General features: G+C 40.3%; 1 protein-coding gene across 4 annotated transcripts in view; it reads left to right on the top strand.

Annotated features, from left to right (window-relative positions):
* Window positions 1–17,039, top strand: part of atp11b (ATPase phospholipid transporting 11B) — a 51,322-nt gene that overhangs the window by 24,279 nt on the left and 10,004 nt on the right. The window contains exons 18-30 of one of the 4 annotated variants that reach the window (XR_010091421.1): window positions 473–654; window positions 3,615–3,818; window positions 3,978–4,131; window positions 4,279–4,381; window positions 4,478–4,623; window positions 5,496–5,555; window positions 6,062–6,189; window positions 6,519–6,657; window positions 7,058–7,081; window positions 8,101–8,166; window positions 8,845–8,948; window positions 10,713–10,878; window positions 11,894–11,979. Coding sequence is in view for 1 of the 4 variants with exons in the window: in XM_063460855.1 (XP_063316925.1) it covers window positions 473–654; window positions 3,615–3,818; window positions 3,978–4,131; window positions 4,279–4,381; window positions 4,478–4,623; window positions 5,496–5,555; window positions 6,062–6,189; window positions 6,519–6,657; window positions 7,058–7,081; window positions 8,101–8,166; window positions 8,845–8,948; window positions 10,713–10,878 (1,476 nt within the window). In the remaining 3 variants the exon portion in view is untranslated. Of the gene's footprint in view, window positions 1–472; window positions 655–3,614; window positions 3,819–3,977; window positions 4,132–4,278; window positions 4,382–4,477; window positions 4,624–5,495; window positions 5,556–6,061; window positions 6,190–6,518; window positions 6,658–7,057; window positions 7,082–8,100; window positions 8,167–8,844; window positions 8,949–10,712; window positions 10,879–11,893; window positions 11,980–15,150; window positions 15,288–17,039 lie in introns of all 4 variants that reach the window. The other 3 variants (XR_010091419.1, XR_010091420.1, XM_063460855.1) reach the window with 3 other exon arrangements.

Consider the following 17,039-nt stretch of genomic DNA (forward strand, 5'->3'; position numbering starts at 1 on the left):
GTCTGTATGTGTAGGCCTGACATTTTTCAGTGTTACAGTGATTACTTTTGGCTCTGTGGCTCTCTGTTCCCATTACATTGTAAATTCCTCGCCACAACAGACACACACACACACACACGCACGCACTACCCTCACATCTTGTCATCATACGTCAGTACCCAGGAGTCGGTGGGTTGATTTGTGGTCATCTTCCCCTCAGGCTCGCTCTGTGATTTAGAGTCAAGCTTTAATAATTTGTTTTTCTTGTCTTTCTTTCTCTTTGCTTTTTTGTTTCCTGGATTCATTTCTTCCCATCATTCTCTTATGATTTTTTTTTTTCTCAACCTTGCCGACATTTAACCTTACCATCTGCCCAAACGTGGTGTCTCATTTTATCCTTCATTATTTTATCAACCTTTCTTTTGATTTTTCTTCTTTTTCTTCCCTGTTTTGAATCATTTTTCTAAACTCCATTCTCCTAATTTAATTATAGAAAGGTTTGCGAACCCTGGTCGTAGCATGCCGCCACTTCAGTCCGGAGGAGTACATCGATGTGGACAAGAAACTAAACAGTGCCCGCACCGCGCTGCAGCAGAGGGAGGAGAGACTGCAGGAAGCCTTCAGCTACATTGAAAAAGACTTGCAGCTCCTGGGAGCAACAGGAGTGGAGGACAAGTATGGAGACTCATAACATAAAATAAAATATCTTGACATTTTCATCACATTCATAACCCATGCTACTCGATACAGAAAGGATTTTACATTGATTATCCACACCTAAATCAGTATTAAGGACAAACACAGTCTCGCTAAACTAATGATACACAAAGCAGGCTTTTGATGTGTGCATTGAACACAAAGTAATAATCTACAGTCTAGGCTTAAGTAGAGTCAAGTAAACTAGGTAGACTCAGGTGTTAATTTTTATTTATTTTTTTTGCTAGCAATTTTTGCTATAAATTAAAGCATCAATTCTTTTAAATGTTGTTTAATTTGGTCAGTACAACCAGTACACTGAAGTAATGGTTGTGGTTTGCTTGCTTCTACAAACACTTCTGTGTAATCTGAGTCAATTTTTAGGTATGTGGGGTTAAGATGATGTTAATTGTAAGTGTTGCTCACTTTTGGAAAATGCTACATGGTTATGGGCATTAAATTAGATCCATTTAAACAACTGACCACTGTACTATTTGAAGATGGTTAACTTTAAAAACAGTATGCCGTTGTACAGGAGTAAATGATTTATGTGCCACACAGGCTTCTGGATTTTTTGTTTATGCTGGCCAATTTCTGTTGACAATTTGCCCGTCCACTTTGTTGATCAAGATCTGGATATCTGAGCAGCTATTGGATAAAATCAAGAACTTGAAGGACCAGTAGGCTTATGCCATGGCAAAACATCTGTCACCCATCCATCTGTAATTTATCGTGGTTGAAGACACTTTTAAGTTTGTGAAGATGTTTCACCTCTCATTCAGGCGTCCTGGTTATTTAAAGTGTAGTTGGGTTACGTTAAGGGTGAAACCACTCTAAAGGTGCCAATATACCCTCCGTCGTGGCGTCAACATACATATGCCGCCATTTATACCGGCCATTAAAGCGCAGGAAGCCGCTGCAGTATTCTCATAAACGTCAGGTTTTACCACTCAAACAATATCGCATCATGCGCGCTAATAAGGAGGCGAAGTTGTCAAAACCATCTCCCACACAAGCAATGCGGTGAGCATAAAAACTGTGAGACCTTGCCCCGTAATGAGCTGAGGTGTGAGTTGACCCATGCCATCTTTATTCACACCTTGGCTCATGTGATAACTCGCAACCTCAAAATGGGACAACCCCCTCCAGGGATTAAATACATTGCACACGCCACCTTTTGGTTTTAGAACAGAAGAAGCTCCTTTGAGAGATGAAGTGTCTTCTCAAATTGAAAGAAGTACAGTTGCCTTTTTTTAAAAAAAAAATCTTTTATTCAAGCTCTTAAGACTACCATGACCAGGATGAGACCTTACACAGACAGGTATTCCCCTCATTTGGTCTCAAGGTGTAATGGTTAAGTCCTATTGGTAGCTTTACCGGCACTTTAGACATTTTTGCAAGAATCACTAGACCTCGTAGAGTTTTGGTCAGACTGTAGTGAAACGGGATTCATTTGTCATGTTTATCACTGTTTGTGAGCCTTCTTGAGTTCTCAATGGATTTGAAATCTCATTAGTTTGTGCAGTACAGTGGCCCCTCGTTTATCGCAGGAGTTACATTCCAAAAATAACACGCGATACGTAAAATCTGCGAAGTAGCCAACTTTATTTTTTACAATTATTTTAGATGTTTTAAGGCTGTAAAACCCCTCACTACACACTTTATACACTTTTCTCAGACAGGCATGAACATTTTCACACTTTTCTCTCTTGTTTAAACACTCTTAAAGTTCAAACCTTCGTAGAAAAATAAGTCCAGTATTATAGAATGAAACCAAAGGCACCCGCGGTTGCCTTTGACGGTGCAAAACTTTTCGTCGGCATTGTTGTGTTTGTTGGGGAGAAAACTTACAAACATACAGTACAGCACTTTAGAGTCACACTGCTAGCAATCAAAGATTTATGTAAATTTGACAAGCTGAACGCAATCTGTACTGTACAGGAGACACGCCATGAGATTGATCGACAATGGTCTACAGCCAATCAGGACGCAGAACACAATGCGCTGTTTTAAAAAAACAAAACAACAAAAAAAAACATGGAAAATTGTACACAAAAAAATCCGCGCAACAGCAAGGCCACGAAAGGTGAACCGCGTTATAGCGAGGGACCACTGTACACCCAACTACTGACAACAAAACTCAGAATTTTATTTCTCTAATTCACACATCGCAAAAAAAGAGGAAGTTTTGAGAAATGAACATCATCCACAGTGGATCAAATCTGCTTGTGTTTTGTTGTTGCTGTCGTTGTTTTAGGCTTTTTTTTTCTTTTTCTTTTTTTGTCTTGGGCTTCCAGCCATGTAACAACCCCCCCGCCCCCCCCCCCCCCCCCCAAAAAAAAAAAAAGAATTCAAAACTGAAGAAACACACAGGCAAAACGGACAGATAAACACAGTGGGAACATTTTTAACAAACAATAAATAGTCAGCAGGGAGAAGAAGACGTCACCTCGCCGAGCCTCTCTGGAAATGAATGTTGATGTGTGTTTGCAGCCGCTCGCCATCTGCTCCTCACATAAGCCTTTTGCGTCTCCCACTTTTGTTTATCTCTTTGCTCGCTCTCCCTTTTTCCCACTGCTCTGCTTCTGTATCTGAAATGAGTTCCTCCTGGGCCACGGATGTTCACGATCAAAGAATCTCCTCTGGTATGGAAGACGAGACGAAGGGTTCCCTCCAACGTCTGTGTAACATGAAAAATGTAATGCCAATTGGCATGAAAATATTAGATCAGATCAACTATCTTTGAATCTTTTGAAAAATAACTGCAGCGAAAAACACAAGGTAGTCAGTCACCCTCTGCTCACCAGTTTTTGCTAACCCTTCAGTAGATGTGTTAAATTCTGAAGCTTAGTTTGATCAGTTCCATCAAGTTACCCACACTTTGTCTGCGTTACCTTGGAGACCAAAGTGTTTATTTTCTCTCTTTCTTGTATCCCTAGACTTCAGGACAAGGTCCAGGAGACCATTGAGGCTTTGCGACTCGCAGGAATCAAAGTATGGGTGTTGACAGGGGACAAACATGAGACGGCAGTCAGTGTAAGCCTGTCCTGTGGCCACTTCCACAGAACCATGAACATCCTGGAGCTCCTGCAGCAGCAGTCTGATAACGAGTGTGCTGAGCAGCTCCGCACACTGTCCAGGAGGTAGGTGTGATTCTGCTGAAAGTAATGATGTTATCTGACAGCATACGTGTTGTTTAAAATAGATATATATAGATAGAGAGAGAGAGAGAGAGATATAAATTAAATCCCTTGACCTCATATTGTGTTCTTTTTGAACTTTTTCTCTCCGTCTGTTCGCAGGTTAAGGGACGACCATGTCATACAGCATGGATTGGTTGTAGATGGAGCTAGTCTGTCTTTAGCATTGAGGGAACACGAAAAGCTCTTTATGGAAGTGTGTAAAAACTGTTCAGCTGTGCTATGCTGTCGCATGGCCCCACTGCAGAAAGCTAAGGTATTGTTGTCTTGTAAGCATTTTTAATTGTTTGTGGGTGGATGGGGTTCTTTTGTTTTGTTTTGTTTTTTTATGTTTGTTTGTTTTTTGTCTCTGCAAATTTTCTGAAGCTCACCTGTGATGCCATTGTTACTTTGTTATGTCTAGGTTGTGCGTCTTTTAAAGACATCTCCAGAAAAACCCATCACCTTAGCTATTGGGGATGGAGCCAATGATGTCAGTATGATACAGGAAGCCCATGTGGGCATAGGTAAACACCCAGTTCGCGTACATACAGACTGTGTTGTCTCACACCACATGGTATTAGTGTTCTGCGGTGTGATCTCCAGTATGTCTGTGTCTCCAGGTATCATGGGGAAGGAGGGTCGTCAGGCCGTGAGAAACAGCGACTATGCAATTGCCAGGTTCAAGTTCCTGGCCAAACTCCTGCTGGTCCACGGGCACTTCTACTACATTCGAATAGCTACTCTTGTACAGTACTTTTTCTACAAGGTAATATCTAGAAAGAGACTTTCTACTTCCGCTGTAATCGTTCAGTCCCACTAGAATGAAAATACAAGACACATTCCCTGTGGCTAAGAGAAATCAGTGTGTTTTTGTTTGTTTTGTTTTGTTTTTGTTTTTTTAATTTAGCAACAAATTGCATGTACTTGCAGTAACTCCTTTAAGTCAAAAAGGAATTGCACAGGTTGCCTGGTGGGAGTCAACCCAGCTCCAAACAGTGGTGCTCTGCAATCATTCTCAGATTGGTGAAGGTTTGCAAAATATCGCTGTGTAATTTATAAATGCTCACAAATTCAGTCTGAGTGCAGCTGGTCTGTGATGCATCTCTTTGCAAAAGAAGACTCTGCCTAATTGGTTGCCAAATGGTTGTATTCTGGTTATTTTCCTATCTAAAACAAGTTTGTACAGGGCCTGTTTTTACATTTTCAAATAACAAATCACTTATCTGTGGAGAATTTCTACATTTCTGTTCAGGATTTGGTTGTTCTCTAAATGTGAATTCTGTGTCTATAGATGGCAACAGATTTGCAATTTTTGCTGATTTATCCCAGTTATTTGCTGTGTAATTGCACGTAATTGCCAACATAACCCCATTCAGATAGCAGACTGACTCTTTTATTGTCATTTTATCATTGTTTTGATGCAATTACTCACTGACTTGGTTCCCGTCTTCAAAGACACCATTTCAAAGGCAACGGGACTACAAGTTCACTGCACAGTCACAATAATTTAGCTTGTGCTGTGGCCTCCGACCACGGTTTCCCCTAGTGTGACCGTAGCATAACTAAGAGCGTGTTCAGTCGTGTCACCTGTCACTGCAATATTTTTAATGTTTCTTTCCTTCCCTCTGTCTTTTCTAGAATGTGTGTTTTATCACGCCGCAGTTTTTATACCAGTTCTTCTGTTTGTTTTCACAACAAGTAAGTCTCACACTCTTTGTATCTTTGTCTTTTTAATGTCAGTGGTGTTTTGGTCCTAGTTTTGTGCTCCACTTTACCAGCATATCGTATTAGGTATCGGATTGAGTGCATTTTTATAGATTCTTTCTTTTTCGATGTCTCTTGTGGTGAATCTGTGTTAAATAAAAACTAAAATGGATCTTATTATTTATAGGCTTTAAAATTAAGAATCAGAAGTCAATTGAATTTCTGTCTTTTCAATTATTTATGTAGCATGGTTTTAGAAGCTAGTCCCAAAATATTATTAACCATGTAAGACTATAGTTTTTACTGGGAGGCCATATTATAATCCTCTTGCCTCATCTTCTAGTACAGTGTGTATTTTCCTACTCATTTGTTTTTCCGCTTTGCTCCAACTCTGCTCAGCCTCTCTCCCTGATATCTTTAAGGTCTGTTGAACGAGTTGTGGATATCAGTTCTTGTTAATGGGTCATTGATGAGTGAAATGCTGTCTCTGTCCAACCTAGACTCTGTACGACAGTGTTTATCTGACACTGTACAACATCTGCTTCACCTCGCTGCCAATCCTTGTGTACAGTTTGTTTGAACAGCTGGTCCATCCGCATGTATTGCAGAACAAACCTGGCCTGTACAGGTGAGCTTATATGTCATCTCTAGGTGAACACTACTTTGTATATTGTTTTCTGTTATGTCATCATCTACGTACACAGTTGGCCCACTGTTTCTTTTTTTGTGTGTGTTAATTGGAATTTTATGTAATGTTTTTAAATTGGCTGTTAGCATCTAGATGCTGCTTGTTACATAAATCATTTTGCAATTTAGCGGTTCTGAAAAACAATGTATTTATTTATTCATCACAGTAAAACATGCAACTTTGCTTGGATCCTATGAATGCTCTTAAGGATTATATTAAAAAAACCAAACAAAAAACCCCAAAACTTTTTATTTATTTATTTTCTGCAGGGATATTAGCAAGAACTCTCTGCTCTCTTTCCGGACCTTCTTGTACTGGACTGTGTTGGGTTTCTGTCACGCCTTTGTCTTCTTCTTTGGATCCTACATACTAATGGGAGAGGACACCACACTTATGGGCAATGGACAGGTATGTGTTTTCATGCTTTATGATGCTGATATCAGTCAAATGTTAGTTCAGAGCAAAAAAGGGAAAAGTAGCAAACAGATACTATAGAGTAACCGTTTGTGATTGCATCTTGTTGTGTTGCGGACATTAATGGGACTGTTTACCCGCTGGTATTTTTGCACTCACGTCTTCCCTTCATCTTGCACTTTTCTTATCTGTCTCTTTGTCGTTCTTTTTGTTTAAGAGCATAAAAAATCTTCCCTTTTCTGTCCTGCTGCATATCTCATCATCTTTCTTTCTTTCTGAAGTTTGGTATTTCCGAAAGCACTCACTTTTACTGCACTCTCTTGGTTGTCTTTTTCTTCTGTCCTTTGTTGATTACGCCTTTTCCCTTTTGCCTTCATGCTGTGCATGTCTTCAGATCTTGCGAGCTAACAGGCAGCTGGTAAGAGTCTGCTCTACAGATGAATGCATGTCTTCTTAGGGAGCTAATGAGAGAACTCCAGAAAGATTTTCTTTTAAATGAAATATTAAATTATTAGTAATGATGCTATTCAAGAGCATGAATTTAAATGGCTAGTCTATAGCATTTACATTAGTGGTGTTTTGAAATATGCTGAATAAACTCATAGTAGAGTTACATGGCTTGGTTTAATAATTTCCTACCTCTCCTGTACCCTTAATGGCGATTTTTGAGTATATACAGTATTTTACAATATATTATATTTTGAGTTTGATGACCATTAGAATAGAATAGAATTTCTGCCTTTTTCAAAGCGTAGCTGCATAGGCAGAAACCATCGTCACTAACATCTAGTCAGATTTTTCTATAAGTAGATCTGAAATATGACAGAAATCACTGCTCAGAAAAGAGTTTGAAGAGTTTTACCTAGTAGGCTTTCAAGGGTTAAAGAGTAGATATCAGTTAGGGGGCAGAGTTTGTAAAAGATTTTAGTTTAAATCATAATTCTGAAAGTAACGAGCACAAACTTGAACTGTATTCCTATCACAGGTCCAGAAATGGTGTTTACTCCCCTGTGTGTCACTATTAGCCCTCAATGTTCAGACTCCAGCAGGGTCCTGAATTGGCTGGCAACAAAACAATGTCTCCCACAGCTCTCAACCTATAAGTAGAACAGTGGAGCTACTGATGGTACTCACACAGTTGGAGGCCAAGGTCTTATTTTGGGCACCGTGATGCCAAAACAACTTGTTAACCAAGGCTACAGTCATAGTGAACTTGTCTCTCTTTGCACCACATGTGTAGACTAAAGCTTGTCAGTGATCCAAGGGAACAAGAGCAGTAGGGTAACGACGTCCCTTATACAGATGCGAACACAGTCTGTACATTTATGCAAAGCTTCTGTTTCCCTCTCCTCATGAAATCATTTTCAGGAAGTGCCAAACTACATTGTAATGCTGTTTATTATTATTAACTGAAGTACTGTATGTCTGTTTTTGTAGATGTTTGGGAACTGGACATTTGGAACACTGGTCTTTACTGTCATGGTCATCACTGTCACGTTAAAGGTAAATGATATCAAATATTATACCCTGTCAACAAACCACTGTACTCTTTCTAAAGAAGCAGTTGTGTTTGGAACATTTTGTAATGTTTACGACACTCATGGTTACATTTGAAGCTTTCAGAGTAATGAGTGGTGGGTTCATATTATAGCAGGCACTCTCCCAGTCAGATTTGTATGTATGCCACCTGCTGAGAACAAAGCAGCAGGAAGCCAAGTTATTCAGTGAGTGTAAACAAGGGCTGGGAAAGAAGTATCCAGTGACACATCTTCAGCTTAGCTGGAGTTTTGCTTACATGTAGGAATTTATAATAAGTTGACAAGCTGACACTGAAGTACATCAGCAATTTATTTTTGAGTGTTTGAGTCTTTTCTCATGTAATGCCCTCTCAGGATGATGGCTGCTGTTTGCATAGCAGAAAGCTGAGAAACACATGCAGTTTCAAAAGGAGACATTTGTATTGTCAAAGTCCCGTTAATGAAATATGTTGAAAGTTGTTGTGATGAGGATGATGTCAGTGGCCATTAATTGGAGAAGATAATTTATCAGTTGTCACCTCAAGGTCTCTCTTTATAGCACGGAGGAAGATTGCTGTAGTTTATTGATGCACTGCCTGTCCCTGGATCCATGTTTTACACCCATCTTTCTTTTCCTCCCCCTCCTGTATGTGTGTAACGTCAGCTTGCATTAGAGACTCATTTTTGGACGTGGATGAACCATTTTGTGACATGGGGCTCAATTGCCTTCTATTTCATCTTCTCTCTCTTCTATGGAGGCATCATCTGGTAAGAACACCTTCTTGGCAAGTTCTTTTTGCTTCTGGAAAGTGATGCTTTTAAACTCAGTTACTTCCTGTGTGCTGTATGTTTATGTCAAATAGGTCTGGGCAACATGAACAAAAAAAGGTCTTACCACTTTTTCTCATATATATATTAAACATTTAAATATTATTTTCTGTTAGAAGCTGAGCATGACAAATGTACAATACACAGAAAAATAGAACAATATACAGATCTGTAAATCTGTGTGTTTACAGTCATCTAAAATCTTAATTCTGACCAATAAGATGATTTATATAGATTCAAACAGTTTTTGGGGGGAACAACACCAAAAATAAACAAAGCTTTCTGTATATATCATCAGTAAAAATTCAGGAATCTTTCAAATATAAAAAAGAGAACATAAACTAAAGTGATATATTCACACAATTGTGGTGTGCTAATGCTTCAAGACAACAATCTATCCATCCGTCCATCCTTTCACTTATCCAATTCAGGGTTGCGGGGGTGGGACTGGGAGCTATTCTAGCTGCCATAGGGCGAGAGATGGGGTTCACCACGCATAGGTCGCCAGTCTGTTGTAGGCTTAACTGTCAAGTTTTTCTAAAATATAAATAAAAACGGTTTGAGAAAGCACAAGAAGTACAGGACTGGCTCATTGAAATGCATTGTATTTGACCACAAATCTGATCGGGTAGTGAAGTGAGATAGCTTTGCAGATCTCTCTACAGTGCTGGGACAGTGCTGTCTGAGAGAAATGTTTACAACTAGTTGAACCAGCAGCTTCAATCAACATTTTCAACTGTGCTTACTTGCATCATACAGATTACAGTAAGGTATTGCATTGTGCAGGTAAACGGTTAGCTGTGCATGGTGTAAGGATGTCCTTGCTTCAGGTGCTTATGTGGCATTTATGTGGAAACATGCTTTCGACTCATTTTGCAATGTATGTTACTCTGCTTCTTTATCAGGCTTTACCAAAGTCCTCAGACTCTTCTTTTAAATAATAAGCTCGTCCTTTTATGGGTGTGATGTTCAGTAACGCTGTCTCTCGAGTTTTTGTTACAACCCTAACGCTGCAGTAGCACAAACATTAGCACATGTGCTGCTGCCAGCGGCTCCTCCTACACTGATCTCAGTGTTCCAACCATGTCCGTCCCCATGATTGGTTCGACGGGGTGCTATTCTCACTGTCATTGGCCTCTCGTGTTGTCTGTCAAAACGTGGATGTAGTGAGTTCTATCGGCTTTATATTGAGCATTGTCTCATATTTCTATTGAGGGAAAAATTACTTCACAATAACTATTTTAGTGTTTTATTGCCCAGCCCTGATGTCAAACTATACCTCACACGACTGCTTTGTTTTTGTTTGGTTTTTTGCTGGTAGTCTGCTGAGTTGAACAGATCAGTCTCGACCACGTTACACAGGCCAGTGAACTCACAGACTTGCAGGAGCCATGCTGATAATATTGGACCATAATGGATATTTGTAGTCTGACATCTGCACCAGTCATTAAACTCTGGTGTCAGGAAATAATAAAATTACTCTAAGAGCATGACTTCCAACTGCCAGTAAAACCTGAATTTATGGTGAACAGGGCAGAGTCGAGGCTGGCTGCCCATCTCTGTTGCTGTTTTGTTTTGTATGATTCTTTTTTTTCTTCTTTTTTTAAGGCTAATCAAATGTTACTGTTGCTTTTGGACAAACTGGCTTGTTGATGTTTTCTAAGCATAAAATAGACATTGTTTCCTCTCCCCTTGCCCCCTCAGGCCATTCCTGCACACCCAGGACATGTACTTCGTCTTTGTGCAGCTGCTGTCCAGCGGGTCCGCCTGGTTCGCCATTATCATCATCGTCATAACTTGCCTCTTTCCTGATGTGTTGAAGAAGGTCTTGTACAGACACCTGCAGCCCACCAGCACTCAGAAGAGTCAGGTAATGAGGGGAGGAGGTGCAAGAACAGTATTATAAAAAAGAAAAAAAAAAGTGGAAAGTATGAATGTGTGATGGTAAGACAGTTATAGGTTGTTGCCTGTGAGCCAGTGCTGGCCTAACTCTGTAGTTTCTGTGGTTCACAGCAGCTGCCTAAGTGCTCTTTTGTTCTACTTGCTGTTTGGACTCTACTGTAGTTACTGAGAACACTTCACCCACTTCTCTGTTTTCACTTGCATTGAAATTGTTTTAAAAAGGGTGAAAGCCAATGAAAGATGACAGTATTCTTAAGTAGTTAACAGACTTTGATAATAAGTCAGATATTGTTAGTTTATTACCAGATCTATGTAAACAAGTCTAAAAAAAGTTTCTGTGGGTTTGGGGTTTCCTACAGGCTCAGAATGAAAAAAACTGGCAAAAGGGCCGAATGCTTTCCAGTAGTTAAACTTGTGTGTCAAGCATTAGATTTAATACATATTCCTACTTGTTTCACAAAAAGGGAAATTATATTTCCTGCTATTTGAAAAGAGCCTGGAGGGAAGAAATAAACTAAAATGCCACTGGAAGTTAAAATGTGACAGAGGCAGGGAGGAGAAAAGGTTCTGCCCATCGTGTTGTTTAAATGAGCCTATGTGGTCACAAGTAACCAACTTGGCAGCACAAGAAGGACTTGGTGTTTATACACACATTGCATGAGTCTCCTTTGATCACAGACACGCAGACCAGCTCCACACTGTGCATGGTCACCTTTCAGAGGACCCACACTGTTGCTGTATTGATTTGTCCTGCTGGAGATTGCTTATGTTTTAGTTTAGACCCTTCTCCTTTGAAATTTGTCCAGTCCGACATGGAGTTTGTATTTTCTGCTCTAACCTTTGTCCTGTTTTGTCTGTGTGTGCGATTCTGCGACTGGGTTTGTGGTAGTGTGTGTGTCTGTGTGAGAGAGAGAGAGAGACTTTGATTTTTAACCTCTCTGTGTGTCTTCATCCTATCCTCTGTCTGCACTCTCCTGGTGTAGATGTATTCCAACCGTGTGGCGATAGGTGATGACTTCATCGCTCTGCAGCCTTTGTCCAGAGCCAAGAGCCAGCTGGGCAAAATTAGGTAGAGGAATTGAGTGATTCAGCCGTGGACTTAAAATACACCCAAAACAAAATTCAAAATATTATAAGGAGTGCCTTATTCAAATGCAATATTCTTGTACTGTGTGTGTACTTGTATTGTGATCCATCTGTATTTATAAATCTATATTTCTATGATTTGTCAGCTATTAACACTGAGTTGCTGCCCTGCTTTTGTAATTGAAAACGTATCAATTCTTACCCTTTTTAGGGAGCTGTTCTTTGATTATGTGGCGTGGCCTGACAGTGACATCAAAGCATGCTGTGCACCTCTCTTCATATTAATTCTGTTTGGCCCAAAAAAAAATATGTAGTAGTTAAAATCCTGTACACAGCACACTGCAAAAAGTCCGTAGAAAGTAGAAGTATTGCTTTATGGAATAAGCACTCCTGTGTAAGATCATTCATACAAAACTCAAATGTTCTTTTTCCCAGGTCTCAACTTTATTTGGTCATTTTTCTAACACTGGCTGTACCACAACTGCAGTGTTGTGTACTGTCAGTTTTAGAGTAGGAGCCTTTGTTTCATGCCTGTAACTGCATGCCCTGGACAAGCCAATCAGCATTCTCTGTGACTGGGATGTAGAGAATATATAAATGTATGGTTGGAGATCATGTCGAAGAATCGGGTTCAAGCACTTCAGCCGCTGCATGTGTTGCATTTTCAGTGAGAGACTGATGTAGAGAATGTGTTCTGAGACCGCTTTCCACTCCTGCCTGTCACAGCATGCTGCTGTCATTACCCCACCACCGGCTGCATGTACAAATGGATAAATGAATGGGGGAGAGAATGAATGAATGCCGAATCACCTGTGAGGGCTCATAGACTCTTGACTCTTTCCCTCAGCGCTCATAACGTAAGGGGAAATGTGTTGGGGAGGCAGCTCTGATCGTCATTCTGTATCGCTGTAGCTGGTCAAACCTACCTCTTGACCATCAGCAAGTGGTCTTGTCACATGAGCAAAATCTGGAATGCCCCTCACATGTTAAAGTGACACATGAATCAGATGCATGGTGCAGCCCATCAATCCACTACTTTTATCTATATGGCATGGTCACCTATCTTGATGCCCAACTAAAACAACTCAATCTAGGACACGGAAACGCCCTCCTTAGCTCAGCGTTATCCACCTGCATGGTTTTAGGCAGATCCTCAGGGCAAGACTGCCACTCCCACAGCTGCATGACAGACTCTTGAACTGGTTTGGACTGTTTTGTACAGCAGCATGTTGCTATGAATGAAACCCTGTGTTGTCTCACGTATTTTTCATTGATTGAATTGAAGATCTTGCTCTTTCGTAGTTGATGTCAGGATAAAAACCTGTAAGGAAAATGCTACCAATAGCCTAAGCTCTCTTTGATAACACAAAGGCCAAAGAGCCAAATTTAGGGTGGTTCTCTCTTAATGAGTGAACATGAGCAAATGGGGAGTTTTTTATTCTTTTTAACTGTCCAAGGTGAGCAAATCTTTGGTTGACACAGAGGTCATATTTAGTTTTGCTATTATTACTTTTGTTATGAGCAAGGATCATTGAATTTTTATTGCTTCTGCATGTTTTTATAGCGTGCTAATTTGTATGGTTCCAAGGTAGGTGGGAGGAAATGTCACTTATAAAAACAGTGGGCTGGATTTACTGTTCATGCTAGTTTATAGCACACTTAGTTGCTGGTTTATACACTATCAAAGTAAACTGAATCTGCAGACTGTAGTTAGTGGGGCAGATAGATTGGGTTGCGAGTTGCTTTTTGTCCTCACTGACAAACAGCCTGTAAGTTACAGTAAAGTTGAATCAGTTTTCTGAAACTGTTGCAACAGCAACTAAATGTGCCATCTATGACAGTAGGGTTTATTGCCTCTCTCGTTACAAGTTTTAGCTAGGCGTACCTAATAAACTACCATCTGAATGTATTTCCGGCTGCTTGTATGTAGATAAAGCTGGTCTCATCTCAGAAACTAAATGAGCAGAAACCAGCTATTGATTTGGAGAGCACAGGTGAGGGTACAGAGCACATTATGCAAAACAGATTCACTCATTTTGAGCGATTTGTTGAATTTCTGCGTTCAAAATCTTAATGGTATATTCATGTTAATGTGCTGCATAATGCAGTATGTTCAGCTCTGCTGAGATAATTCCGGAACTATTCAGTTTCCTTTTTTTTTCTTAATTAGATTAGATGGACGTAATCGTAAAAGAACCCAGAGGGCTCTCTAGGGTTTACTGTTGTTTGCCTACTCTGCAGCTCTGATAGATTCAACAGCAGGTTAATTGCTTTGGATTCTAATAGATGTGCTTCTATCTCTGTTTCCCTCAAGACGCTTGTCATATGAATTAAGCTTCTTTCTGCTCATTTGTTGCCTAGTTTCACAGCCGTTTTTGAGCCCACTGGCCGTCTAGCCACTGTGTTTAGTTGTCTTTAACTTTTGTAGGAAATGAAGCCCTCCACTAGTGCCCTCATCAAAGCCCTTTACAGTTTCCTAAAGACTTATTTCACTTATTCTCAACTAGTGATTTCTGATTATCTCGCAGTCCTAATTAAATTGTGATTTAAATGTGCAGCAGGGGACTTTGAGCAAAAAAGCAGGAAGCAGCTGGACTTGTCAGCTCTTCTTTGTCGAGAAGGTCACTTGTGAAGGGCTTTAAGAAGGAGCTGCGTTGATTTGGCCTCTCTGTATGAAGTAATGTATTCGAGTACACTGTAGAGTGAAGGTCAGAAATTCCCCCAATTAACTGGCCCCCTATAGTGCAGCCTGGACTGGCTCTTGACCGAATGATCGCTTGCTTGCTGACTAATGAATCCTCCAGTTAGTAAATAAGCAGCACTGGAAAACATATCCACTTTACCTCAAATTGTTTTCCAGCTGTACGAGACAAAAGCTGATCTGCATGTAAATCAGGTAAATCAAAATAAGTACAAATATTTGATACATTTAGAAAAATTGCACAATTAATGAAAGGTAGCAATTATTTGATCCAATCATCCAAATCGTTTTGTTTCAATAAACACCTAAAGATTGAACATGAGATGAAACTGCTAAGAAGGATGTGTTTTGCAGTGCACCTGGTTTGCTTTTTTTAGTGTTCAGCCAACCGTCCGCAAGGTTGACTGTGTAACTAGCTAGTGGGGCTCACTGTAAGCATCTTGTGTCCTTCAGATGGAAGAGGGTGAGGGTTCAGTCGGCCCAGAATATGACCCTGTTAAAGCCCAGCGGAGCCCAGGGGAGGACAATTGGCACCTGCTAGCTGCTTATCCTCCCCCTGCTGCCCCAGGCCCAGACTCATGCTCCCTTAGGTAGTACCGTACATGTACTTCACTTCCATCTGCCCCCCTCCTTGTACAATCACTGCCTGGGCATTGTCTTCACCTGAGGACCAACCAACCCTGTGCACCCTTTCATAGCTGCACTCAGTTGCACAACCTGCAGCCCTTGATCATTAACCCATAACTGTTTGTCACAGCTGCTCCCACACAGCCTTTTAACTCGTTACTCAAATAAGATTCCTGTTTGTCTTTGTGTCTGTCCCACGCTGTATATGAGTGACCCCATGCTTTCCCAGCCAGTCACGATTAACTTCATCCTTCCCTTACCTGTCAGTGAATAACACCGTCCTTCCCTGCCCAGATGTGACTGACCCTGTCCTCCCCTTACCCAACCATGATTTTTTTTACTCATCCTTTTCCCAACCCGGTCTCAATTCACCCCTCACTGGTTTCTGATCAGGTATGGGTTCAGAGTTTAGACACAGAGAGAATGCTGTTGGCATGCTGACTGTGTTGTCTTTGCCATGTTTTCATCTCATACGCAGTGATATATCTTTGCTTGCTTGTAAGGGTTTTACATCACCTTTAATTCCTTTTCAATTATGACTTAAAATATCTTTTTTTCCCATTAGTTCCATAATTTAATAGTTTTTGTTTCTGTGAGTTATTTTTGTGAGTGCTAGAAACCAAGATTATTCCGTTACGCAGATCGACGTGCACTTTCTTGTTTCTCTTTAAAGCAGCAAAATGCTGTGCTCAGTAACAGGACAGAAAGCAAGAACTTAGTTGAAAGCTGTAATTAATATTGTGGTAAGTCAGCCAGAGGATGACGTCAACCATACAGCTGTCACTGAGGCCTTGGCTATTTTAATGGCAAAGCCTTCAGCTCTAGCATTCATTTTTCAAAAGGTGTACATGAGAATTATTAATCTTACAGTTTGGTCTTGTTTTAATCTCTGAATTATGTGACTGCCTCTTTTTTTAGAGGTTAAAAAATAAATAATAAAACCCAAGAGTTGGTTGAAAACAATGCAGTGCTGAATTTGGCTCTTTGTATTTACAGGCTCTGTGATGACTCATTGGTTCTCCACAGGTTGATGCAGGGGTTTATTTGTTTGAGTAAGCAAAATCATTATTGTTAGTTAATCTAAAGACAGACTCATATGGTGCTGTCTACTTAGAAAGGATATTTCTCCAACAGATAATCAGTAGAATAAGGTGCGTAATGTTCATAGCTACAGCTGTGGTTGTGCTTCTTTTCCTGTTTTCAACAGCCCCAGCTTTTCTTTTCTTTTTTTCAATAGAGAAAACGCTGTACAATAGAACCTGAGTCTAAAAACCAGACATTTATAGTGTATAACCTTGGAGCACCTGACAGTGTCAGAGTAATTCATATTCACCGTGACCTGTCTTTGTTTTGCTGTCTCCAGCGAGGAAGCAGAAGTTTGGATTCATGCCTAGCATGTCTCCAGTTTCAGCTGCAGAAAAGCACAACATCCATAAGTGAAAGCACACTGGAATCCACGGGTCACTTACCCAGACACAAATGACTGTCAGCATTACCACATTATACGGGACATCATGAAATGATCGAGTTTAGAAACCGTTTTGTACAAAAGCCAACTTTGGCGATATCTCAACTTTCTGATTCTGTACTATGACACAGTATCAAACTGTACCTGTGTGTTACTGGACCTTCAAAACAATCAAAACCTTTTTCCTCAATACTACTAGCATAGTAGATTTATGAATTATGTTCATGTAATACACAGTAATAAATGG

Source organism: Pelmatolapia mariae, linkage group LG17 (genome assembly GCF_036321145.2).
Source record: "Pelmatolapia mariae isolate MD_Pm_ZW linkage group LG17, Pm_UMD_F_2, whole genome shotgun sequence".
Classification (NCBI taxonomy): Eukaryota; Metazoa; Chordata; class Actinopteri; order Cichliformes; family Cichlidae; genus Pelmatolapia; species Pelmatolapia mariae.